Here is a 27,380-nt window from a genome sequence, read left to right on the forward strand (position 1 = left end):
ATTCAGCCATTCACCCACGCACTGATGGCAGTGGCTGCGTTGCGAGGTGCCAAAAAAAATGGGGTTCAGTATCTTGCTCAAGGATACTTCCACTTGGTTCTATGAACCAGCGACCTTCAGATTACTGGACGAACAGCTCTACCTCCTGAGATACAGCCCCCCCAAGCATGCTAACAATCTAAACCAAAATGGTGCGCATGGGAAAGATTACCCAGCTAAACATCAGTTAGCGTTGTCATTGTGAGCTCTTTTAAATTAAGCCTCCTCTGTCATAAGTCTTCTGCTCATTCATAAATGAGGGTAATATTATGATGACTAACAACAGCCGATGGACACCACAACCACTTCAGCCTTTGCTGGTGACACTCAGTGGAAACATTCTGATTATGAATTATCCTCCTCCAAAGTTAATCATGCACTTTGTTGAAAATCTCTTCATGGTTATCCGCTCTAGCTTTAGTGCAACATGTTTCCCATTCCCAGTGACACACAGGATTTCCTTTGTAACGTGTCCGCAGGGCCCCTTGGAACAACCAATAATAGTCCCGGCAGCTTGTCCACAGGAAATAGCTTCGGGCTGAGAAGGCATCTTAGTGGCCTTCACTTGTGTTCCACCCTTCCACCCTTCTGTTGCTCTCTCTCTCTCTCTCTCTCTCTCTCTCTCTCTCTCTCTCTCTCTCTCTCTCTCTCTCTCTCTCTCTCTTTCTTTCTCTGCTGACCAAAGCCACAAACCTTGCAAATGCCAGTCGTGCGGGTGTGCTGTGTGCGTCTTTGTGTGTCAGGGTAATGTACAGGCATGAATGGGCCGCAGCTCTTGCACGATGAGGTAACACGAGTCATTGAGATCAGCGAGTTCAAGATTCAGGATGTTTATCATCGCCCTCGGTTGTTCGAGTACAGTTCGAGTGTGAATGTCTTTTGCTCGGAGACTCCACAACAGAATAATAAAATAGTCATTAGTCAATAAAATGTATGAAAGAATAAGAATAATACAATAATCAATAAAGAGAAACAAAAAACAGAGTATGCAGGATAAACATGTGGACAGCAGGGATATGGTGCGTGTGTATATACTCTCTATACATGTATGTACATGAGACATAAATATAATTACAGAATGTAATGTAAGGCAACAAGGTTGTATTGTTGTTGGGCAAAGATAATAAGTGAAAAATAAATCAAATTGGTGTCTCAGCAAGTCGCCCTCTCTCTACGGCACCATCTAACCAATTCAGCTGTGTCTCCGCTTTATCTTTTCCCTGTATCACCAAAAAGACAGCATGTGGAGTTGTCTGTCCCTGGTGTGTCTCTGCTGAAGGTCTCAGTTGTCCTCAGCATTTCCTCTCCTGCCTATTTTAGAAGGGGGCAAAGTCTTTATTTCACATGTCTAACATCATCTCTTAAAAATATCTCCAAGTCACCAGGGATCAGACGGTAATCTCTGTTGCTCACCACATCAGAGGGGGGGGGGGCCGATGGCAGACTGACGACCCCTGGAGACAGGAGCAAGAGGCACAGCCACAGTGGGGAGAAGGGGAAAGGAGGACACTGCTGCTGCTGCTGCTGCTGCTGCTGCTGCTGCTGAGTGGAGCAACAAAAGGAATGCCTGATGAGAACGTGCCCGGGCCCAGGCAGGCGAAGGCGCACTGCTCCTGCCGTAACGACTGGATGGGGAGAGGACTGAGTGGAGAGAGAGAGAGAGAGAGGGAGAGAGAGGGAGAGAGAGAGAGAGAGAGAGAGAGAGAGAGAGAAACTCAGGGTAGAAGAAGAAGTGAGAGTGTTGAGAGGAGTGGCAGATAAAGATAAACAGACTCGCAGAGAGTGAGTGGGAGCGATATGAGAATAAGGGAGAAGTGGTCTCAGGGAAGAGACCCCATTGAGCTCCGGCTTATTATCTCTGGCACTTAACAGTCAAAGTGTCAAAGTCAGAGCTGGGCAATATGGCGGCATTATGAGTGAGAAGTCAATAAAGCCTCTGAATACTGAGTGCTGGATACACACATTCCTCCATGCTTGAAGGACTGGGGATTTGTTGAAATTGATGATAACAGCATAAAACGCTTTCTAAAGTTCAGTAAGGGCGCCATTTGTATTCTAAAAATGTCAGCCTTGAGAGCACAAAGAAGAAGCTCCACAAACATGAAGTATGCAAAGGTACACTGCAAGTAAAATGTTAAATCTGTCAAGGATTCTTGAATCAGAAATCAAAACTAGCCAGTTAACAACGCTTTGGTTTGACCGGTCGAGTTGTTGCTCTGCAGTGACAGTCGCTGTTACACCCTGAATTAGCCGTGTGTGGATATGTGTGTCACTGTGTCACTAAGTGATGTTCCTCTTCTTATTCTATTATCATAAGTCACCACCATAAGCTTGCACTGTGTTACATGATGTAGATAACTGACAATAAAATGAGACTAATTAAGAGTTCTAATTCTAATTAATTATCAGATATTTTTTCCAGTTATTTCAAGCGCTGACTCAGTTTGACTCTTGTCAGCTTAATGGATTTAATTAATCAAATAGAATTAGAATTTAGAAATTAGAAATAGAATTAATGTCACATTCATTTTTACTTCACAACATTTTTTGACAGTTATAGTTACTAGTTACATTTTAAATAAAGAACATGTGGACACCTTTTTAAGTATGAAACAGTATATAATGTCAATAGTTGGAGCCATATTAACAAACTACAACATTTAAATGCTGTCAACGCGTCAGTAATAATTACTCAGTAAAATAGCATTCTGTAATAGTAGCCTACACTATGAGAAGAGACATTTTGCTTATAACGCTTATATGTTAAGTATCGGTACAATGCTGTATGCTGTAATGTGAATAGGGCTTTTCCTTGTAATTTAGTATTTTGAAATTAAAGATGTGATGATTGCAATGAAAAATCCCAATCCCACTCACAAACAGGCTGAATTCACTGCAGTTCAAATGCTCACCAGCAGGGTGGCGCTGTTGCCTAAATATCACCCGTAGAAGAAGAACGGCGAAAAGTCATGGCGGCTGACAGTTTGTAATGAGCCAACGAAAACAGACAAGATTCTTGCAAGTTGGACCCACATCGTTTAAACCAGGCCCGGCGATCAAAACACAGACGGCAAAATGCAGATAACTTTGAAAACCTTACAGCAGATGACGTTCAAGATCGACATCGATGAAGAGGAGACGGTGAGAAATGAAACCATGCATTTGTCAAGGGGGGTGGAGTGGGAGTTGGGTATGTCCTGGAACGGAGCACTTTAGTTCATAACCGTTTCAAATTAAATGAGCGACAGATGGGTCTGCCTAGACCTCACGAATACATTTTAGATTGTGTACATGTTCGGGATGGCACGGCGTGTGTTTGACCCTCGATATGAGGCAAATTAGCTCTATTGGTTAAATACCGATAAGAAAAGTAGTTTTCTAGTGTCAGCATTTAGCCGTAGCCCACTTCAGGTTCCAGACTGAGGGGGGGTGAACAAGTTAGCGATAACGCTGATAACCCTTTGTAAAAGAATAACGCGGAGTTATGACAAACTATTACAGTTCTGTGAAATAAATGTAATTAGCACGACATACATGACAGATGTCAGGTAAACTTGATGTTTAACGTCACTTAACGTCTCTAATGTTAGCTAAGATGACTTTGCTGTTATGTTTAGCTAACGTTAGTCTTAAAGTTGTAAGCCTTGGCGTAAGTTAACGTTGTGTTTGGCGATAAAAATGAATGTAACTGTAGGGTCCCTGACTGCTCACTGTATATTAAACTATGGTCACATTTCGCAGCTTTGACAGATATTGTTTTACTTTCGATAAGCCGGCATATTACGTTAGCTACGTTAGCGATATAGCTCCTATGTAACGTTAACGTTACAGTCTTCCTATGAAGCGTTAACGTTACATTACACATTAACATTTTTATGTTCTCGTTTTAAGTTATAATTCACGTTATTCTGTCAATGTTTAATTTAAAATTCAGTTTACAGCATGCTTTCTGTGGTCACTAATTAGGAGCCAGTGGTGTCATGTCTATTCACAAGCAGTTTTTATGATGGTTTTAGCAGTTGGCCAGATCACACTTTGGACTTTATTTTGACATGTGAAACATTAAAGGCTGAAAACACAAGGAAGAAGAAAAGTAATAACAAATCATCTTTTTCACAGGTGAAGACATTAAAGGAGAAGATCGAACAGGAGAAAGGAAAAGACAATTTCTCAGTTTCTGGCCTGAAGTTGATCTATGCTGGTATGTCACAGGCTGTTGTAAGCCTTCTTAAATCCTCGCTTTTCCACCTTTACTTTCTGAGCGAGCCAGAGTCTATGCTGCCTTGATTTTCCAGTTTATCAGTGGTTCAGTGATTTAAAAGATCTTGCAAAATAGCTGCCTTGTGTTTTGTTGGATTGTATTGGGTGTTAATGTAATTCCTGCCACCCTTTACACTGTTAAATGATGTTAGCGATGCATGTGAGATGCTGATAGCTAGAGAGAACTCCGTTGTGAACTGTAAAACACTCGCGTCGGTCGCGAAGAACCTTATTATTTATCCAGTGTTTTCATAGTTAGAATGGACATTTATTCTCACTATCCAATGTGTTTCGTTGGACATCCCTTAGGGAAATCGTGGTGGGTGGATGTATTTGGTGTGTCCGAGCATCCATTCCAGTGTTTTCTTCTGATTCAAATTTGGATCCACGTTTAACTTGTCAGTGTTTTGTATTCTGCTCAGTCACAGGGAAACATGTCATACAAGCGAACAAGCTGGTAGATTTGATTCACAGTGCTCTTGAAACCTGACATGGGCTTACATTAAGATTATTAATTAATAATATAAAATGTTGCGGAATAGTTCAGCGTTCCAAAGGTATCTCTGCATCACAGCTTTCCTGTAACGGTTTACTGTAAAGTCTTGTCACATGTTCTTTAGCAAATAGCAAATTGAATGCTAGACGTGTAGAGGGGAGTCAGTGTTGAAACGTAGTGACAAAAACCCAATATGAAAATACACTGGAGTTCAAATGCAGTATACAAACAGCATTATAAACATGTGGTACACCTCCAGAGCATCTCAGAAATCAAGGCAAAATGACTCTCTCTCCTGGAACAGCTCTCATCTCTCACTGCTGCATGCTGATGAATAATTGAAACTGCTGTCTTGCTGTTTAATCCCTCGTTGGTTCACTCGCGGTTACCTTGTGTACACCGCTGTGCAGTTCCAGTGTTTCAGTGGAGCACAGGGTGGCATTTTGGACGGATAGCTCATATCAATCGATCAAATCTTGCCTGGATCCCCCTCTAACCCCATTATATAGACTGGTTTGTACCATCCCTATTTATAAGTTGTTGTCATAAGAAATGCATTTTTATTTTTAGGGGTATTCTACTCACATGTTTGCAAACAAAACTGATTTAAACTAGCCTTAAACACATTTGGAAAAAACATGATTTCTAGATTTAGCTTTGGTTGCCGTCCGGTGACTCGGTTTGTGAGTCATAGCATGATGCTTTTCTGTAGTTAACCACTGAGTCATTGAGCATTTCAATCAAGCTTTGATGAAACAGAAGTTGTTCGGCTCTTTGTCTTCCTCTTTATCAGTCAGATTATTAAAATGCATTGCAACTTGTGCAATGAGAAATCAGCATCTGGCTCCATGTCTTTTGTAGCTGCTGCTTTGTTATTCAAATGTACACTAGAGTTATTTAACTAGACGTGCACTGAGAGGCTGAAAATAATGTGTTTTTTTAATGTGTCATTTGAGATTCTTGGTGATAATGTGCACAAATAAAAATGCAGTGTTTCAGAGCTGGCGAACTGCTGCTGAAGGCCTGAAATGTCTTTTGTGTTCAGCAGGTAAAACAGATGCATTAGAGCTACAGCTAAAGGCTGGTTATATCAAATCTCCTACAGCAAGAAACCTGGCAAAGAACACATCTGTCTGTCAGACAAATGCTAGCCAGATTACTGCAAAGGTTGCATTGTGGGAAAGCACAAGAATTTCAGGACCTGCCCACCTTCATTTGTTTAAACAAGCTCTGCAGCTATCTGTCTTTCAACAGATAGATAAAGCTTGGGGAACATAGGGGAAAAAACGGTTGGTAATTACGATTTTTGTCAGTCCCACCGATAACACCAGTGTGCTTTGTGTTTTAACAATCAAATGTGACAAACTCCCAAGGGAGGATGAAGACATTTTGTAGGCAGTGTCTATGTATATGCACACTGTAGCATTTAGATACTGGAGTTTGGTGAGACCTACCTCAAGAGGCTTCTCACACACACACACACAACACAAAACAAAAGTTACTGTTTTACGCTACGATGAAAAGAAGCAGATGTGGCGAAGCAGGCAATTTTATCCGATCAACAACCCTCTATTCAGTGATGAAATCTGACACCAACTATTGTTGCATCCCTGTGTTTAGTTTCAGAGTTCACGTCAGGTAAAGCCAACAGAACTGTGACTCATTTTTCTTTTTTCCTTCTCAGGTAAAATCCTCAACGATGACACAGCCCTCAAAGAATACAAAATCAATGAGAAGAACTTTGTGGTCGTCATGGTGACAAAGGTGCGGGGTGTGGAAATAGTTTGAGTAAATGGCAGGTTTTGTTTGTGACATTTGTCTTGTAGAAAATCACAACCTTGAATGTTAAAAATAGGAGCGAACAGTGAGATATGATTAAGATTGCAGCCTGCTCTTTCCACTGCCAGCCACTTATGTCTGTCTGTTGGAGCTGCTGAACAGGCTCTTATGGTGCACTAGAACAAGAAGCTCACAGTGTGATCACTGCAGGCTGAGAGTGGGGTCAGTGCTTTCAATGCCTGGCTCTGGTTTGCTCCTATATATTGCAGCACATTGCAGATAAAATGAGATGAAGATAAGATTATCTTTGTAGATGAATGCAAATCCATTTTCCTTAATATGTATTTATAGTATGTACATGTTTTTAAAACTCCTAACATGACGCGAGAATATAATATATATGACCTGTTACTGCATTTGATTTGTAATTTCCACATATTGGAGTAAACCTCCCTGCTCTAATACATGAGAGAACGAGAACGAATACAGAAATACTACAGGACAGTGTAAAATACAGTGATTGGACTATATTTCGTTCATGCAGAGGTGTTTAGGGGCCATAAATTTAAAAGCTTCACTATTTTTTTATGTTGTATTTCACTGGAAAAAAAAAATATTGAATCTATTGATTCACATTTTTTAAAAGACTCAAATTCAGGAGCAAAAACATGACTTGGGGCAACCCTAACAGGGAGTACATTTAATTTGCTATCGGTCTATCTGGAAGAAAACTCATTCTAGTTATATTGCAGGGTTTAATGCCACAGTGACCTTATTTAGTGTAATGAGAGGATAGCTAGGACATTGCTTAAGCAAACACACCCTGAAGTAAAATACAAAGATGGACCAAAAGTAACATTTTGATGACAATTTGCAAGTAAATTATCCATTGTGACTATCAAGGTTTATTGGAAAAGTAAAATATTTTTACGGTATAAATTGTCTCGACTTTCAGGCTAAAACGGCCTCACAGCCGTCACCCACCAGCTCAGCGCCCAGCACTACAGCCCCCGCTGCCCCTACCGCCTCGTCTTCCAGCTCAGAAACGAGCACAGAGCGAGCCTCCACAGACGACAAGCCAGAGGAGAGTCCGTCTTCGACTGCTGAACCCGCTACCACCCCTGTCGGGTAAAGATGGATAGATGTTGGTCTTTCACTGTCTTTCTGGTTTCTCTGTGCCTTGCATTGATAAGTGATGTGCAGGTCTAGCCTCACCCAAGGTTTGTTTTCTGTCGCAGCAGCTCTGAGGCTTCAACGAACACAAACCTAATTGATGAGGCTGTTTCAACTCTAGGTAAGGCTACATTCGTTAGCATAATGTGTTGGTCATTATTGTGTGGTATTTGTGCAGAAATGACTTCCCGCCTCAATGCCTTTAAGCTGCGTCTCGTATTTTTTATTTTTTTTAAATCAGTCACGATTAAAAGTAATTGGGGCTTAAGTTCTTAATTTTCTGGCTGTAAATATGGCCAATCACAGTGCTGCACTTGACAAAACAAAAGTTGACCTACTGAGAAGCCCTTAAGTCCCACCACTACTGATAACACACTTGGTGTTTCCTTCAGTGACGGGCCAATCATATGACGCCATGGTGAACGAGATGATGCTCATGGGCTACGAGAGGGAGCAGGTAGTAGCAGCTCTGAGAGCGAGCTTCAACAACCCAGACAGAGCTGTGGAGTACCTGCTCACAGTAAGTACAGTGTTAATGTCCATGTCGTAGAGCAAACTGCTGGATTGGTACATAATGGGTTCTATCTCAGGGTGGTTTTGGTGAATCACAGAGCTTAATATCCCTGCTCAGGACAGGATCTTGCAAAGGTATCATTTGGACTGCTTGAGGAGGGTGTTAATCTGTAGACATTTATATTCACGCCCGTCTACATTTGCGTCTTGACATTGACATTCATGACATGGTTATACAAATCAATCAAACACTCACCACAAACTTAAAACTCAAGTTAACTACAAGTAAAACTGATTCTCAAAATCAAAGTGTGACGCCCAAGCTTGGTTAGTTTTTTTTAAAAGTTGTTTCATGTTTCGTGACTTTTCTTCCAGGGTATTCCAGGCAGAGATGCAACAGGATCTGATGCAGCGGCTTCTCCAGTGAGCGGAGCTCCTGCTCCTGCTGCACCAACAAGCGGTAGTAGCGCCCCCGCCAACACTGGCTCTTCACCAAGTGCAGGAGGAGGTAAGTAGCCCATACTCTTCTGCATAATCTAGCAGCCTCAATGAGCCAATCAATATTGTTTTCTATTATATCCTTCTTTGACTTTCTGACTCTCACTGTAAACTTTCAGTCAACCCGTTGAGTTTCTTAAGAAATCAGCCCCAGTTCCAAATGATGCGGCAGCTGATCCAGCAGAACGCCTCCCTGCTTCCTGCCCTGCTGCAGGAGATTGGCAGGGAAAACCCCGAGCTGCTGCAGGTGAAGTACTGACAGAGCTCGATGTGTCTTGAATGACAAGTGTGGATGTGCTTGGGGCCCTTGACACAGTTCTGAATTAATAAGGCGATATGGGTTGGGTGATATTATACACATTAAAGTGTGTTAACAGGTCTTGGGGAGTACTATTGCATATGTGAATAATGTAGTGTATTGTCTTCAGTGATTTCACTCAGCGGTGACTGGCATTGTGGGTAATGTAGGTGGTCGGTGTTGAAAAGGAAGAAGAACGAGTGGAATGTAAAAGGTGATATCTCTGGATCCGCTGTATCCATTTCGATCATTTTGTTATACTTTCCAACAGTGTTACAGAAGTGCAATGCAAGACCAGTGGACCTACATTACCCACAGTGCAACAGCCACTCAGTGACATCACAGTAGGCAGTGTATCAGATAACATGCAGCTTCCTCTGTGGCCACAACAGCTGCAAGACATATGCAGTCGTTTTCCAGAAGACCTGTAAACACACTTTAATGTGTAAAATTGGCAGAATTATCCTTTAAAGAGGCGCTCAGCTGATTTATACAGATAAAGTTCACAAGGCGTGCTGCTCGGTAATCTTTTGTTTTTCTCAAATATGAAAAAATCTAATCTCAGTTTGGATTATGAGGCTGTTTAAGAATTTGAACAATCCTGTGTTGTTGATTTAGGAGGCAGGACGTTTTATGAACGACACTTTCAGAGGGATTATGGGAATTGTAGGATCAAGCATTTCGAGCATTGTAGAGACTAAAAGTTGTGCCTGTTTTTAAGACTCCTAACTGATTTAGAAAAAAGTGTTTTTCAATAATATTTTTCTCCCCTGCAGAGTTATAAGTGCCAACGAACAGTAAACAGTCATATGTCAACTATCCATTTACCACTTTAGGAGATTAGCAGCCATCAGGAGCAGTTCATCCAGATGCTTAATGAACCCAATCCAGAGGCAGTGCCAGCAGGTGGAGGTGGAGGAGCAGGAGGAGCCGGAGGGCAGGCAGGTGACGCAGCCGGCGGGAGTCACATGAGCTACATCCAGGTGACGCCGCAGGAGAAAGAGGCGATTGAGAGGGTGAGGACGAGCGCAACACTGTCACTGACCTTTTCCCTCCGTCCAAAGTTCAAAAGTGCTGGAATGTGAATCCTCTTTAAACTTTAATCTTTCACACAGTGGAGATCTATAAACATGAAGCACAGGTTGTCACTCGCTTATTAAAGTATTGTTTGTCTCATTTGCAACTCTTCTCGCTCTGATTCCAGCTAAAAGCCTTAGGATTTCCAGAGGGACTCGTTATACAAGCCTACTTTGCTTGTGAGAAGAACGAGAACTTGGCCGCCAACTTCCTTTTACAACAGAACTTCGACGACGATTAAAAGAGACGCCTTCGTTTTGACTGTTTTTCTTATTTCTTCCTCTACTTTTTGATCGCTGATATTGAATATATATGTAAAACAAAGCCTTTTACATTTCCAAAAAAAAACCGTTTTATTCTGTACTTCCACATTCACCTTTCTTAATAACACTGGATCATTATGGTGTACACCGGCAGGCTGTTTGTGATCAGTTTGAAATGGAGGAACAATTAAAGTACAATAACTTTGCATCAGAAATTACCTGTGTTAATTGATTTTTTTTAAACACTTATGTTAAAACGCAATGATTCTGAAGGATATGGTGTGCGATGTGTCATGTGTCACATAAGTTGGTTTAGTTCAGGGTATATCTGGAGGTTATGGCAGTATTCATGCACTCTGATTCTGTTTTGACAAGTTACGGAGATTTAAATGCATTACAGACGAGCAACACTGGTTCCTTTTTTTTATGTTACATCCCTCTGCATGTAAATCTACATGATTGTAGGCAGGAGTCTGAACTGCGATGCATAAATGAAGGCATTTTAACATGTGTATAGTTTAAATACATGTGGAAGGGTTCAGTTGCAATGACTGTCATTTTTACAGAAAAATAAAAATCTTTCAAAAGAAAATGAAAGTTGTGCCTGTTCTGCTGTATTTGCTTGGAGTGTGACTGCAAACATCAGAATGATGGCTGTGACTATCATAGCACTGAATACACTCTTTGTGTTGGTTGTGTACACTCACTTTATGACTACTGATTGATCCTGGTCGCAATTTATTGGCCTTTTTTGTCCACTAGACCACCAAATTACCAGAGACATCTGATGTTGCCTTGGATTACAGAGCAACTAAAAATGGCAAATAACTTCTATGTTCAATCAGTGTCATCTAAAGCAGAGGTTACCATACCTCTTCATGTCAAGGACCCCGCCACAATAAATGCACATACACCTTATTAATGTTTTTAATGTTAAAGTCAATCAGTGATTAAACTAGGATCACTATAATTGTTTTCTTTGCTCCAACTTCCAAAAGAATGGGATAAACGTTTGAGGTATTTTGGGTCTTCTTCTGCTGGGAAGCTCCCACAACCAACAGATCTAAACCACTTCTTATATTCTGCAGGTTGATGAACTGCAACATGTTGAATTTCTTTTAAAGACTTAAAAAAAAAAATGCTCCATGGAGGAAAGGCTAAAACTCCAAGAGCCCTGAATATGCTTAAATTGACCTACAGGGGGCAACATAGACCACAACATGTTCCCAAAAGTTAACACCATCAACACCGAGACTCTGTTTACCAGCTGGAAGACATAGGATTGCAAAATGAGTGAATATCAATGGTGAGATTTATAATTTACACTGTGGGAAGTAAATGTAGGAATAATAAACTCTTGTTTATGTTAATAAACTGTTAAAGTACAACAGTTTTGCCTCTTAACAGACGACTTAGAACAGTTGAAATACATATTTTAAGACCCTTTAATGAATACAGATGTTTGGCCCTCATGTTATTTAAACTGTGTCACTAATAGTATAATATAACTCTTTGTTTTTGTTGCTTGTTTGTACTATTTAATCATTTTAAGAGATTTTTTTTATACGCTGATACGATGTTGCCAAACTATACAGTAGAATTGTGGGATATTAAATTAGCCGATCATTTACAGGTCACACACCACCAGCTCAGGATCAATTTTAAGGTTTAATAACTCATCGAAAAGAAAAACAATTCGCTATATGTTTGTTAAACTGCGACAATAACCTCTATGTTTCAGGACAACTTTATACGGGGGTTCTTTCCATTGTCGTCAGTTAGGAGGATTTCATGGATGTAATTTCAGTTTTGTGATATTGTCATTTAACTGCTAAACATCTAGCTGGATACTTTACACACACACACTGCACAAAGTGATGCAGAACTCATATATCAGATACAAAGCTGGACGCTATCTCGCTGTTGCATCTTTATGGCTTATGTTCATATTGTGCGCCTCAGGGGCTGCCGCTCAGATTTGGTGTCACCCTTGAATGTCAGCCAGTAACTCTGCTGTCCTCCCCATTCAAACAAGTGACAGGTGGAAAGAGAAACCCCATGGAAACCCGACATTTTTTTTTCGCAAATCTTCTTTTACCGGCAACATTGTGTTGGCTTGCCCGCAGCGCTCTCACTATTATCGGGGGGGGGGGGGGGAGATATTGTGTGTGCGTGTGAGCTGTTGCTGCACTTTAAATGGGCTTCTCCGTTTACACTCGCAGGGATATCGACCATTACTTTTAACTGCTCATGTCCAAGAAAGCTCCTACTGTTGTTTACTTCACGGCGTCAACATGTTTTTCTCACAGTTCTTCGGCGATGATGAGTACGAAGGTCAATGTGGGCTTTTTTTTTTTCTTATTTCAAATACATTTTATTATACTGTAAAATACAAAACAATAACAAAGCGGTTTTATTCACAAATGTACAAAATTTAAGATTATATTACATATTTTGGCTATAAACAAAAAAATCTTTGTTCAGAGTTCACTCATTCAATACAAAAATATGAATGTCTCATATAAATTATTGCACTTTGCAGCTGCAGTGCATTGAAGATTGCCATCACCGTTTATAAGTGAAGTGTTCACCTGATTTAAGTCTGATTGTGGAAGAGAGGTTTCTAGGAAACGCATAAACAACCATATGGCACTTTTTTCATAGTTTTCACCCTTTTTTGTACATTTTCCTTAATCTTTGGTACCTTTTTCTTATAAAAAAAAAAAAACCCTTCAAAGTCACTGAGCACCTTTTCTGTATAAGTTAACATTGTACCTGAAATTAATGGCATTGCAGGTGAAATGTGTATATAAATATAGATGTATTTACTAATACAGTGTGTAGTTGTTAAGAGAGCCTATATTGGCGTGTTGCTGGTAGAAGGCCTCTGGAGATGTTTGTCTGTTGCTCCTGGTTTCCCTGACAGAAAATACACTTCCAGTTAAAAAGCTGTTGGCACCTGGTCCTCCAAGTTTTGTCGGTTAAATAAGACAAATTCCAGTTTGGTCCCTTTCATAAAAGTTTACAACCCTGACTGAGAGGTCTTGTCGAGTCACCTGCAAGGGGGAACGGCCTCGAGAGAAAAGCTCGAGGCTCTTGAGGGAGTAATGCTCTTTTTGCCGTGAACACCACAGCTTGTCTAGTTCCTTTGACGACGGCCTGAAGGCAAATTATGGTTTTTAGGAAAAGTTTGTTCTGCTGACGTCAGTTTATTTCTGGAGCCTTCATTCCCATCGCCAAGTCTCATCATAAGTGTCTCTTCATGTGGAGAGCAAGGTGGTCCGATCTCGAGAAGGCCCGGTCGCATTTCTGACACTGAAACGGCCGGTGGCCTGTGTGTTTCCTGTAGTGCCGTGTGAGCTCATCCGAACGTGCAAACTTCCAACCACAGCCCTCCCAGTCGCAGTGGTAAGGCTTCTCCCCTTTGATGGAAACACAATACACATATGGAGCAGTTAGTGGCAGCCCAGAGGTTAAACTGGTCCAACCTTTTTTCGCAGGAGAAAAAGAGGTTCGTCCTGTCCTGCAGTGAGCTTATAAAAGGCGAGCTAATCAGCCTGGGGTTTGTATTTGAACAAGGATCAGTATCAACCTGTTGCACCGCACCTGCCAAACAGCTCCCCCATCCCCCACTCATCTAACCCCCATTCACGCCTCAATTATTCAATGTGTTGGAGCATTATGTGCAACAGATGTGTGGGATAGTAAAAACAGCATGAAAGAAGTGTGTTAAAGAGTGTTTAATAGCTACCAAAGTCGGGCTTCCTGCTTCCTGCAGGTGACATCATTTAATTTATAACCAAATATAAAAAGGCATGACCGTGACACATTTACATACCTGTGTGCGTGCGGTGATGTGCTTTGAGGTGGGAGCTCTTCGTGTACGTTTTCCCGCAGCCGACGTAGTCACACGTGTGCGTGGCGACGCGCTTCCTCGGCCAGGAGCGCCGGCCACGTTTGGGCTTTGGTTCCTCCGGCAGGCAGTCGCCGCTGGTGATCATGAGGGGCTCTGTGGGGCCAAACGCCAACGTCAGTATCACACGTGGGGACAAAATATTCAGTGGAGACATATATCGGATTCAACGTGGCGTTATAAGGTGTTACGGTTTCCAAAATGGCGAATAGTTTTGTGTTTTGGCGAGCATGTGATCACTTTAGACACATTGGTTGATGTACGGTAGAGAAAGTCCCTAAAAAAATCTGCTTTTATCCAAAAACGTGTTAAAAACTGCTAATGTTTCACAGAAATCTGAAGAACAAAAGCGTAAAAAGTTGAGGCAAAGGAACAATAAACACTGACTCTACCAAAATAACTTAATAATTGCACATTTTGTGAAACATCTGGGAATGCCTTTGAAGAAGGTTTGTTGGCGAAGGAAACTGGATGTAGGTTTCAGTCCTTTTGAACTGCTGGTTTTGGGGTGTAATTGAAGCCCTCAGATGCATTTAAATAGACTCTCTGTGTTGTGTTCCTGTTGTCTGTTCTGTTTCGTGTTGCGTTTTCCTTTGATTCAGCCATAAAACACCACAGGAAAAGTTCATAAAACAGCTCTGAACGATGATGATAAAGACACGTGCGCTCACCTTGGTACTGCATGGAGGATGGCTGAGGATAGGAGGCGTAGCCCTGCGTGGAGCCGTGGTGGTATCCCTGGGGAGGTAGACTGATCTGAGAGTGGGGAAGCCCCAGGACCTCCCGGCTCAGAGGATGGTCTGGCGAGAGGGAGGAGGACGATGATAACCTGCCACCTGTCATGGATCTCCCTCCGCCAGGGAAGCCATGTAGCTCCAAGTGGCCTGGGCGCTGCTGCTGCTGCTGGCTCCCCCGGCCCTGGGAGTTCACCCCGGCTAGGTGCAGGTCGATGGGCTGCGAGATGGTGCAGTTACTTGGATTCTCCTGCTTTATCCTGTGGCACGGAAAAGACGGCGAGACCCTTGAAGGGTCCGACACCGCGTTGACGCAAGCCTTGGTTACGCTCACGCCTTGGCTGTACTCTCCCATGTCCATTGTCGTCTTGACCACGAACTTGCCGTGGAGGCTGGTGGGGTGGAGGTACGCCGGGTCCAACTCGGGCCTCATGAGCTCTGCTACGAAGCCTCCGGAGGGCGAGACATCGCTGATGTCCGGGATGGTATAGAGGAGCTCGCTGGCGGTGCCCTGAGGGGAGGGGAGAGGGTAGGATGAGGAGAAAGAGCCCGGGGAAGGAGACAGGGCCTGGGCAGAGCTACACGCCATGGCCTCCTCCTGCTGCTGCTGCTGTTGCTGCTGCTGCTGGAGCATGGAGTTAGACAGGATGAAGTCGTAGTCCAAGTCCAAGTCAGGCTCGGCGTGTTTTTTGGACATGCTGGGGCTCGTTGTGCTGGTGGCGGTGGGATGGTCTGGGTCAGAGCAGTTGCTTTCGGTCGGCACACTGGGTCTCTTAAGAAGGGACAACTCCTCCTTCCATCTCTAGGGGGGGAAAGTTACAGAGGCATTAATGACTGTACTCTTCGGAGTGTTTGTGTTCGCAATGCCAAAGCCAAAAATCACATCAGGTCTGTCCTACTTAGACGCTTGTTTTTGAGCAGATAAGGACGCGTAGTAAAAAAACGTCAGCGCTTCGAGGGGAAAGAAAGGAAAGCCCGAATCTGTAAGGGAGAGATTATTATGACAGCTCAGCTACAGAGCTGCTGTAGCAAGTGTCCTTGGCACTGAGCACTTCCTAGAATACAAATTATTCTCATTCATGAGGAAAGTGCGCTGGAGGAGGGCTCGGTGGTGGCACGATGAGGATCTGGGCTGCCATCAGGGGATTCTTGCAGTCAGTTTTGTATCTTATTTATGACTCAGTGTGAGTTAAAATCAGAATAATAATCAGAATATCAGGTAGCAGGATGCCCCATGCATGCTGTATGTGAGCTGGTGCACGCCCCAGTGGAGAGTGCAGAACAGCTCCACTGTCAACAGACTGCATGCTACATGTCTCCCCTCACATCTCCCTCGTCATGCGCATGCAAACCAGAAGTGATCCCGGGCTGCTACTCACTAGATTGCCGCTTCCTATGGATTTGCTCTTGACAGTGGGGCCGCTGGCGAACGTGGATATCGACGGCAGCAGTGTTCCACCTAAAGCCATCTCGACGTCATTTGGAGGCTGCCTGAAATCAAAGAAGGGAAGAAGAAGGGGAAAAAAAACAACGTAAATCCTTGTGGAGCGATTCCTTTTGGAAGCAGCGACGTATACAGTTATAGTCCACGAAGTAGATGCTCATCAGTCAGATGTTTGTTATTTAAAAAAAAAAAAATCATTAAAAATAAATAAAAGTTTCCACACCTCATCAATGAGAATCTGGGGATGTAGAGTCCTGTGCGGCTCACTTGCACTAGCTTTTTTTTTCTTTTCTCTTTTTTCTTTTTTTAGGAGTGAATTATCCCCCCCGCGTTTTAAAGTTTCTGCTCCGGCGTCGCGCGTTTACGCTGTATTCCAGGACATGCCGCCGCTGATGGGCGCGCCGGGTCGAAGCAGCCACGCTGATTGATTGTGAACGGTGGAGCGGTTGGAGTGTTGACGGGGAGGACGGAGAGGCGACACACGGGGGGAATCCCTCTCGCCTGTTGCCATGCAGCAGGACCGGCGGGCTGAACTGAGACAACCGCGTGAGAGGTATCCTTAAATCACTGGAGTTTGACCACGCCCCTCGTTGCCATGCGACCGCTTGAAAAACAATACAGCGCGAGGGAAGGGGAGGGAAGGGGAAGGGAGGAGCACGTGGGGGTGAGGCGGGGAAGAAAAAAAGAGAGAGAGAGAGAGAGAGAGAGAGTGAGAGAGAGAGGTTTGTTTATATGCATAGCAACGGGACCAATCCTTACTGCTCTCGTGCCTGTGAAATGTGGGCGAAGAAGCGCCCGCCGGAAGTTGGAGTGTCAGTGAGTCCTCTGATTATGTCCCGAGGGTCACCTGCCTCACCTGCATCGCCTGAAGCTGACGTTTGCATACTTCTGAAAGCTAGGCTGCCGCTCAGACTGAGAGGCTACAGGTTAGCCTAGCTAGCTACGTGATGAACTTGTTATTCAGCACATAATAACACCGTGTTATTAATCTGTCATTTCCAAATGTGCACATGGCTAAATGATGCTACATAAAAGATGCTAATTGTAGTTATTATGCTGGTAGTAGCTTATAGAGTGGTGAGGTTTGTAGTCCTAAAACCCAGAAGTCACTTAGCATTTTTGCACATCCGCTTCCCTTGCCTCAAAGTCGGTGAGTTTTTTTAAATTGGTTTTCGGTTTAATGCCCGAAATAAGGTCTATGGTGACCACAGCCTGAAGATATTAACACATTTTGTTCTGCACCATAAAACAAATCGTCAGTCCCACAATTTAATTATAAAGCGCTTGCGTTTTTTTAAAAACTGCAGTTGCTAACAAGTGGCTAAATGAGGCTACAGATGTTGTCGCGGACATTAAACATCATCATGCCGAACACGGATACTCATCTACTCACTAGTCTGTCTTTACAGGCCGACTTCAGTTTCAACCTATTCTCACTCTAACTTTACAACTTGTAGATTTATTAATTTACAGAAAACGTGTATACTAATTGTGTGGAAAGCATTGTGATGTTCAAGTCTAACTGTAGCTAACTGTTACTGCTACCATTAGCTGATTAGCTCAGTTAGCCGTACATATTGCACCTTTAATATTATATCATAATATAATAATTTATTTTACAGTTTTATGCTTAATTAAGCAGGGAGTACAAGAAAAACTATTTTTTCAAAATTCAACATACAGTATGCACATATACATCGTAGACATATGGATTATGTGTTGCCAGCATTATCAAAGATAATCACCTCTCAGACTCATGTGATTAATCCCATAGTACATAATATATATGCTAAAGGGTGCGACTATTTTGGCTGTACGCACCCAAAAATCTGTTAAGTTACAAGTGTGGCTAAATATATTCATTGGTTGCAGTGGTGCATTTAACTGTTTATTTTCGGAACAATTCATTTCTTGTTGCATGTGCCGGGATTTTGATAAAGAAAAACATGTATTTGCGCCTTTATTCCCGTTTACAATCATTTCCAAAATGCTTTAAGAGATCCAAATTGAAAATGTCTTATAATTATTATTATTATTATTATTATTATTATTATTATCATCATTATTGTTATTATTAGTATTATTATTACAATGTCAGTAGTCAGTCCAACTGAACAGTTGTAACTCCTCACCATTTTGCCTGTACCCAGAGCCCCCCATTCTTTTAATGACAAAAATCTGGCACAAAAGCCTGTATTTCTGTATTGTGAAAACCATAAAACATATTATCGTGCACTGTTTAGATTTAATATGATATTGTCTGTTATCAGCCAGCTACCATACTTTTTCCTGGTCCAGTACGGCATATTGAATTCTGGTTGTTGCAAAAGAGAACACCACAGCCATTTTCCTCTGTCTTCACTGGTCATATGTCACCTGTTTCAGAGTTATTTGCATCTTTCTACTTTCTGCTGCATAGACAGCCCAGTTTTAACCAAGAGACATCTTTCTGGTGGTGATATTCTTTTTAATACTACTAATACAGTATACAGTAGTTATAAAAAAAAAAACATACCTTACCTGAGAACATAACAATGCTGAGAAGTGTTCAGTGTGGAGTTTGAATTAGGTTCAGGCAGTGTTTGCTCAGAGCTAGCGAGCTAACACAAACCTCTCTGTCCAACATAATTAGACACATTTACTCAAGAGTTCAGTGCAAGAGCAAACACAGCGCAGCCGCTGATCCTGCTGCTTCAGGATCTTGTCAGTTAGACATGTCAACAAATGTGCCGTCATTTCAACAGGACACATTTACTGTCAGCGTATGTTGGTATCTTCATTCAAAGCTTTGAATTGCTTGAATGCATGTTGCTTTGGTTGGCAAACAAAAACTGGTGGGAAAAACATGGACTACGAAGGCATAGGTTCTCAGTAAATAGATGTGTATCCTGTTGGGCAACTATGATTTATGATCTGGTATATTAACAGCAAGGCACTTATTCTAGTGAGTATCCAAACAGTAATATTTGTATTGTCTTCAACTTAGTATTCAAAACTGTGTGGTGAGAAATGATGCCTTTAAACCTCCAGTGTTTGAACTACATCTCTTGTTTTTGAAGACCTGTTTCCTACAGCAGGTAGGAACACAATGGCAGCTCTGTCATTATAGCGATATTCTTTATGATGGGAGATAATGGTTTTGAAAATGATCCTGAAAACAAAGGCTTGACTTTGACAACTGGGGTGCTTTGCATCGCAATAATGACAGAGAAAAGGAGGAATAGAGAAAAGACATAAAGGAAGAGAAAATGACACCACTGTGTGCTTTTCCTGACACAATGAAGTCATGGTGATTTAGTAACTCACACCAAACCCTTTGTACAGAATTATGATGCAAGACTTACAGTATTAACCGAATGTAGGCAGAGTATGAAGTGTAAGCTGCAATACCCTGCCCTCAATGAATCACCTCAAGTGTAACACAGATTGTAACGTTTTGTTAAAGTCATTGGTGACACAACGTTAGAATGAGATGTCGAGACATTGAGGTAATGCTATTTTATCAGCAAGGATACTTTGGAGGTGTCACATTTTCCCCTCATTAACTTCAACAAGTGTCCTGATAATGTTGTTTCTGTGTGCTAATCAAGTGTGCAGCACCTTCAAAATAATCAGGTGAGCTCAGGTGTTTTTCTTGGCTGGGCTGAGAGTTTCGACTGCCTAGTCACTTAGTATTTTCAAAACAGACAGTCGAGCGGATGGATTCTGTGGTTATGCTAATGTTCAAGTCAAGCTCAAACACAGTTGATTATGCAGTCAGTCAGTTGTGATGATTTATATTATAGTATTTAGGCAACGTACAGTATTAAGCAACATTTCCACGCAAAGTACCAGGCACTGGTAGTCCCAGTTTCAAGGAAGAAACAAATTCCTTCAGCTCCTTCAGTACAAAAGGACATCTTTAAAAAAATAATAATATTATCGACAACATCATTGATGCCATACCATTGTTAGTCCATCTGTCTCATGCTTTCCTCTACAACTCCATGTTGATTTGTTGAAGCACAGTGAACAATGAACTATACATTTTAAAGGTGTAGTATGTAAGAAATATCAACAGAATGAGAAGAAGTAATAGTTTTGTAATAGTTTTGACCTTGTGATATTTACTGAAGTTAGAATCCTATCAAGCTAGCCACAGCCCATTCAGCTGCAGAGCTCTTTTGCTAGCGGTGTAAACACCAGCATTACTCATGTCCCTTTGTCTGGACTGCTAGCTGCACAGCTAACAGAGCTGACTTGCTAATGTCAGCTACAATTAGCAGCAGTTATGGGGCTTACGCTGTTGATATGCTGCCACCTATTTGTTTTGAATATGAGACAAAAAAGCCTTTAAAGGTCCTTACTGAGACTGAGTTAAATACCGGTGTTTTCAGTTGGTGGCCTACCCAAGCACAGTACTTGATGGCTTTAGATCTTCAAAAGGGTTAGATTTTTTCAAATGGTGGCTTAAATAAAATGTTGCAAGTAATCACTGAGAAATATCCTGTACTTTTGGAAAACACTGTTGCAGGGATTTATTGGTGGGTAGAATAAGGTACCTGAAACTCAAATAAGACTCAGGTCCCTGCGGTGGAAACACATTCATTTCCTCCAAAGGTTTAGAGTCCCAGAGGAAAGTTGCTGTAGTGGAAATGCAACTCAGATAGTTAAATAATTCGACTGCACAACTCTTGAGCATTTCAGCTTTTCCCCCCTTGGTGCTTAGTGACTGACATGACTTCCACCGGTGTCCCTCAGTGAAATTCCCCCTCCTGGAAAGCACCCAAGTGAATATGAGTACCAGCGGATCATAACTCCAGATATTGAGGTTTTCAGCGCTCTCTTCCAGATGCTGTTCAGTAATTAAAAAATAGCTTTCATTCTTTCCTTAATTCTGGAAAGCTGACTCAAGCTTTTTTGATTCTCGGTGCTGTACTTCCCTCCACTCCACCTCACATTAGCTCTAATACAATTATACATAGGAACTTTATGCCTGTTTTGTCACCCAGTGCGAAGCCAAAAAATTATAGAACAGCTCCAGCAAAAAGGCACACACTATGGCGCAAACTGCATCAATCTTTTGCTCTGGCACTGTTGTTTTTTTTATTTTGATTATTGTTTTTGTCATAATTCTGCAATTCAGAGAGAATTTGAAAACTTGACTGACATCGCCTAAAAAGAGACATGTTAAAAAAGTTATTTTCAATAAAACATGTCAACTTACATATTTAACTCCTCCCTTTGGCTTCATATTTGACACAAACATCTGTTCAAACATCATAAACTACAATTCAGGCATTAAAAACTCATAAAGAAAACAACAATAATCAACACCATGTTTTTGATGAGATATTGTAATCCAATTATCTAGGTCTGCAATTAAGTATTTACTTTATTTTCATATTTTTTTTCAGGGTAGTGACACAAGAATGCCACTGACTGGAGCACACATCACCGCTAAGGCCCCAAAGTCCCCTTTTGTACTCACTCATAGATTCCAGCCACCTAAATACTCTTGGTTGTTTTCTACAAGATCCACAATTATTCCCTGAGAAATAAACAAAATGTTGATATCTCGCAGTGTGAGAATGTAGATCTACCAGATCTACACCACAAGTTAGTGGTTTTGTGTTTTTACCAGAAATCCATTCAGTAGTTTTTGTGTAATCCTGCTGACAGACCAACCAACCAACACAGGTGAAAACATAACCAGCACAAGTGTCCACCACCATTTCTCAGAGAGTAAGGTGACACCTTAAAGTTGCTTTTTGTCCAATCAACAGTCCAAAAAGCAAAAAGATATGCAATTTAAACAGAAGCAGTACATTTTCAGATTCTAGAAACTGAACGTAAATGTGCGACATTTTTGCTTGGAATGTGACTAAACTTATTAACTGATTGTCAAAATAGTTGCTGTAAATTATGGCCTTTGTATTTCTTCTAAAATCAGGTGATGTACAACAGTCACGTGATGAGTTTATTGATTATTATTAATTAAATGCCCATTTACAGTCATTGTTCTTAGACCTTGAACAACCCTCTTCGATTAGGAGTGCAGATCTGGGATGATCAGGTCTGCTTGATTTAAGATCATAATCTTTTTATTATTATTATTTTTGTTTTTTTTTACAATGCCTCTGCTCAAGAATTCACATAAAAAACAACAAATTAATATCACCTCGCTAATCATGTCAAATCATTTGGGAGAAACAAACATGATTTGTCTTAAATTGGTTTTAAAACAAAAAAAGTTATCTTGGAGAAACCCAGAGCCAGTTAGAACCCCACAGCATGTGGTGAGGGAATCCTGAATATATTAGATTTGGATTGGGCCTTAACTTACAAAAGGTTGAGAACCTCTGATCTTTTACGTTGTTGATGGTTTCAGGCCTGGTGTCCAGCTAAACACAGTTGTTAGACCATCTTAGTTCACCACACCTGTTACTGTGGTCCAGACATTCACCAACAAGTGGAAACCTACTACATAAATCATCATAGTGACAGGAATTAGCTCTGGTTTTATGACAAAACAGTTCTGAATTTGTTTTCCAAAGGGCTACTATGTTATTAGACAGGGCTGGTTGACAGTTCTGCTGTGTGATGGTATGCATATGGATGAGGTCTGAGTCAGTGGGGGCTGTTTGTTTGGACAATGTTGGCCAAGCCTTTACAGCTGGACAGAGCTGCAGCTGGGTTTGGATGCAACCAGCCAACCCTGAGCTTTCATCACGTCATATAACTTAGTGGTGGGCTTCCACGGGGGTCGAAAAATGTGGTTGAGAAATGGGGTGGTGGTCGTGGTCATGTCGCAGGGCTTGTGTAAGGTGAAATGGGTTTCGAAGAGGAAGCAGAGAAAAGGAGAAGTCGGCGAAAAAGAGACTGCGAGGGAGGAGAGAGCTCCTGCCGGGCGGCAGGCTGTCCAGCCTTTGCCTGCCCTGGGATTCCTCGGCTGCCTTAAATATGCCAGTTATTTTTAACCAGCGACGTAACAGAGCCCAGCGCCGGCCCCCTCTGTTACAATATTTCCTTTCTGTCAGGAGGGGAAATGGAGGGGAGCCACACTTCCTGGTCACATGACGCTCAGGCAGCTGAATAAGATTCAGAGAAGGAGGAAGGTGGGGAAGAGCGAATGAGGGAAGGAGAGGGAGCTGGGCTGGCTGCCTCATACCCACACCAGCCCACATTTTCACTCAGCACCTCCTTTCTCCAACGTTTAACCCCCTCAGCTGGCCAGATGAGGCAGTCTGTTTTAATTAGATGCTCAGACGTCAGAAGCCAAAGCGACCAGAGCTGAGATTGGCGTTCGTGAGCTCCAGAGGAAATGAGAGCGTGGGTACAGCACATCAACCGACAGAGTGGTGGGGGGAGGACGCTGTGACGTCAGGCCAAGGACCCGCCAGGATTAGAAGCCTCTAAAAAGAAAAGGCCTGGGACTGCGCTGCCAGAGCTGGAGAAAATGTGTTTCTCTGTCTGTCTGACATGGGAGAATCAGGGACTTCCCATGAGCTCACCTTGTTGACATACAGAGAACTTGGACTAGTTCGTGTGTGTCTCTAACTGCACAACCTCACTACCAGCAAAATTAGTACCAGCTTCACATCACAGACCCTAATGTTTGACTGATTTGTGTTGCTTCTTATACACAGCACACATATGTCAGGTAAATGGATGGGCATGCAGAATATGTCAGTCTTAATTTAGTTTAAATAAGATTAAATCATAGGATATAATATACAAGCACTAAAATTCACATATTACATGTAAGAATACATTTGTTACAGTTTTAAAGATACAGCTAATAACGGAAACAGCCACTGGTCGAAGGTTACTTCAGACTAACAGGGCGCAGCATATCACGCCAACTGCTGCTTACTATACTCTGAATCTATCTGTAGCTGTAGCTACCAGCTGCTATTAGCTAGTTTGCTCAGTTAGCCTTGAAGCTGGTGTTTACACCGCCAGCAACGGAAGTAGTGTTGTGAACATGGCTAAATACCAGACTGGAACCACATACGCCCACTGAGGCTGACCAAGGCTAGTTTGAAGACAAGGGCTGTCTTACAGAGGTGATTTACAGCAACAGTGAAGATGGCAGGAGGGGAGGGCATGAAGTTGGAGTCAGATGCAACACGCATGTCAACCAGTGTTGGGGCTCGTTACTCAAAAAAGTAATATGTTACACATTACACATTACTCTCAAAAATAGTAATGCCTTACATTACATGATTACTCCCTGAAGAAAGTAATTAGTTACATTACTCGTTACATTACTCGTTACATTCATGTTGCTCCACGGTTCCTTAGCAACAAGCTTTGTGTGTGTGCGTGCTGTCTCTGTAGGTGCTTCCGGATGCTTCGTTAAGTTTGAGGTAGTGTTAGCAGCGGTGGAGAGAAGTTTCCAACACGGACAAAGTGTGCACCTTACAGTCAAGTTATTTTCCTTACATTCAACAAATTCAAAGTAATGTTTGTATCTCCAACCGTCAAACGCGGCTTTACACAGCGGGGGGATTTCAGGCAAGTCGCATGCAGCAGCATGTTCTGCTCGTGTTGTTGACGCTGCCATTGTTATCTTATCTCCCCTTGCTGGTGGAGGCTAACCAATCGGTGATGGTGAAAGATACCTCATGCCAAACCCCAACCAATCACTGTTCCATTATCGACGGCCCCCATCCCCCCTCCCCCCAGCTCCTTGTGTGTGATGCGTGCGACTAGCAGTGTAACGTAAGGAACGAGCTTGGTGAACTGTAATGTGATTACTACATTCAGAACAGTAATGCCTTACACTACTCGTTACTGAAAAAAGTAATGTAACGCTACACCCAACACTGATGTCAACCCAGTAAATATTTTCACATTTTACTCTGTGACTTGATTTATTTTGATCAAACCAGAGATTATTTTCGAAAGATAAAACCAAACAAAGGTTTGAAGTGTATTTTATATTGATTAAGCTTGTTTCATCCGAGATTGGTTAGAGAGAAACTTAAACATAGTAACTGTACAATATGGTTTTCTGATTTAAAAGGAAAAAAATGTCAGTATATTTCCATGCTAAGCTAAGAGAGCTTGTAAAACGTAGCAAACTCGGCACTTGCAAACACCTCAAGCTCCAACACTACATGGTGTTATTGGACTAGCATCTCTTGAGGTTCAGTGTGGTATTACAAGACAGGATGTGCCATTCTGGCTAGTGAGCAACTTCAGTGGATATCTCTGCAACTCAATACGAAGATGTCTTTGACATGATGTCAACATAGTTTGTTTTTTCACACTCTGTTGATAACGTGTAATTTTTTGAATATTAAAAAGTAAAATTCTGGCCATATCTTAAATTGTAGATTGTAGCGTAGAACTTGACTTCCTATTGCGCAGTGTATTTGAAGTTAAAACCATATGGTGGTATATTGCAATGACACTTTAGATAAACAGGAAAAAGTGGCATTCGCATTTAGGGATAGTTCAGAGACGATCCAGAGTGAAATAACATTTCTGAATTCCTGGAATGTCAAACTGAAATTAAAGTCTTTTATAAAATTCTTTTTCTATTCTTTTACAAATAATATCATAATGACTTTGCAATAACTCCAACCTTAGTTGCATTTAAGATTGAGGAATGGAATAATAATCAAAAGATTGAGAAAGAGCTGAGCATTAAGTTAATGAACCCCTCAAGCTGGTTCACCACGCTTTATATTTATTATTTTATTTAAACGTGACTCACCATCCAAACGGTTAAGTTGTCTGCATAAACAAAGCAGCGTACTTAATAAAATATATACTGTGTGTACTTTTGTTACAAGGGTGTAGACAACAAAATGTAAACATGGAGAGGAAGGAACACTCATTCGAACACGGGTCGTCTAAGGCTGAATACCAGTCAGCAGCATCTGTCCGCCATAAAAGAGATCTGGCAATCCACTCTTTGATATGAGAATTCAAAGTTTCAACACAATAGAGGTAAATTAACTGAGCTGCAAAGACGCCAAGTCATCTGTGCTGAAAGTGCAGGTGCAGAAAAAAAACTGTGGAATTGGAACCAACTCAGAAATCAGGACGATGTGGAAAACAGTTATTGCACACGCAAGCTGAAGCTGATTTAGAGTAGATACAGTATGTTGGAAATGTAAAGTACATCGTTCCATATAGTTCAGCTAATCGGCAAGGCCATATAACCCACATCATTGGGCATGTTAGCAATAAAAAGTGATTTATCCTAAAATGTTTCCATTATTTTGTCCACCGCTGTATCTATGTCTGATAAAGTATATTCCAGAGCAACATGAGCCTATAGAACAATCTAATTTAACATGAACCGTTCCAGTCACGATGGTACCATAAAAGCTGAGTGTACAGGCTGTCAGTGAAACCAAGACCACATCTTTACAATGTTAGAGAGGTTCCTATAGAAACATATGACTGTTTTAGTTTTTTATTTCTCCGCATGAGTCTGTATCAGACCTCTGCTGCACAGCAATTACAGCAATCACCAGCATTCTCGAACCTTCAAGGGCGCCCTGGCATTGATTCAACAGCAGCTAATAGGTCGCCTATGCTCTCCGTGTACTGCTGTTAGGCCACGGCTGTCACATTTCAACAACGCTTGATTAAATCTTTATGTTCCTGGAATCTGAGATGCAGCCTGATAGCGAAATAAACGTGTAACCGAGTGATTTACAGAGCTTTGAGCCTGCGTGTCATTGCGCTTGGAATTTTAAGCATTTAAGCAAGTAAATTTGGGGCTATCCAACAGATTTAGTTGAAGTATAAATAAATGTTACTGTTAAATCTACCAAATAGCCTACACTTCATTTGCTGATGTTCTCCAGACTGGCTGAACACCACTGCAGACAAAGTGTTTGGCATTATATTATGCAGAAATTCATGTGGTAATTGTTGTCAGATTTCAGG

At 41.8% G+C, this 27,380-nt stretch overlaps 2 protein-coding genes and 1 long non-coding RNA gene across 4 annotated transcripts; 2 read left to right on the plus strand and 1 right to left on the minus strand.

Moving 5' to 3' along the window:
- The first annotated feature begins 2,966 nt into the window (after positions 1–2,966).
- rad23b (RAD23 homolog B, nucleotide excision repair protein) lies at positions 2,967–10,611 on the plus strand. Of its 2 annotated transcripts, none has more exons than XM_030435938.1 (10): positions 2,967–3,180; positions 4,159–4,240; positions 6,480–6,559; positions 7,530–7,702; positions 7,813–7,868; positions 8,140–8,267; positions 8,636–8,768; positions 8,878–9,005; positions 9,893–10,072; positions 10,261–10,611. In XM_030435938.1, exons 1-10 carry the CDS (start codon positions 3,115–3,117, stop codon positions 10,372–10,374), a joined length of 1,140 nt encoding a protein of 379 aa, XP_030291798.1. In that variant the 5' UTR covers positions 2,967–3,114; the 3' UTR covers positions 10,375–10,611. The 2 variants fall into 2 exon arrangements, with proteins under 2 accessions (XP_030291798.1, XP_030291799.1); XM_030435939.1 differs by having other exon boundaries at positions 7,816–7,868.
- Positions 10,612–12,786: 2,175 nt separating this feature from the next.
- On the minus strand, positions 12,787–17,043 carry klf4 (Kruppel like factor 4). The gene is made up of 5 exons (XM_030435936.1): positions 16,711–17,043; positions 16,423–16,534; positions 14,981–15,845; positions 14,235–14,405; positions 12,787–13,818 (listed from the first exon to the last, which is right to left on the minus strand). Exons 1-5 carry the CDS (start codon positions 16,713–16,715, stop codon positions 13,643–13,645), a joined length of 1,329 nt encoding a protein of 442 aa, XP_030291796.1. The 5' UTR covers positions 16,716–17,043; the 3' UTR covers positions 12,787–13,642.
- A 130-nt stretch (positions 17,044–17,173) lies between these two features.
- On the plus strand, positions 17,174–22,042 carry LOC115593123 (uncharacterized). Its single transcript, XR_003986258.1, has 2 exons — positions 17,174–17,413; positions 21,884–22,042. It is a non-coding gene; the product is annotated as an uncharacterized LOC115593123 (long non-coding RNA).
- Positions 22,043–27,380: the final 5,338 nt, after the last annotated feature.

Source organism: Sparus aurata, chromosome 12 (genome assembly GCF_900880675.1).
Source record: "Sparus aurata chromosome 12, fSpaAur1.1, whole genome shotgun sequence".
NCBI lineage: Eukaryota > Metazoa > Chordata > Actinopteri > Spariformes > Sparidae > Sparus > Sparus aurata.

Excerpts from the sequence above, each read along its gene's own strand:
- rad23b (XM_030435938.1), top strand. The coding sequence starts at position 3,115 with ATGCAGATAACTTTGAAAACCTTACAGCAGATGACGTTCAAGATCGAC. Across the intron at positions 9,006-9,892 it reads AAAACCCCGAGCTGCTGCAG|GAGATTAGCAGCCATCAGGA; the intron begins GTGAAGTACTGA and ends TTACCACTTTAG. Across the intron at positions 10,073-10,260 it reads AGAAAGAGGCGATTGAGAGG|CTAAAAGCCTTAGGATTTCC; the intron begins GTGAGGACGAGC and ends CTCTGATTCCAG.
- klf4 (XM_030435936.1), bottom strand. Across the intron at positions 15,846-16,422 it reads CCATAGGAAGCGGCAATCTA|AGATGGAAGGAGGAGTTGTC; the intron begins GTGAGTAGCAGC and ends TTCCCCCCCTAG. Across the intron at positions 13,819-14,234 it reads ACATCACCGCACGCACACAG|GGGAGAAGCCTTACCACTGC; the intron begins GTATGTAAATGT and ends TTTCCATCAAAG.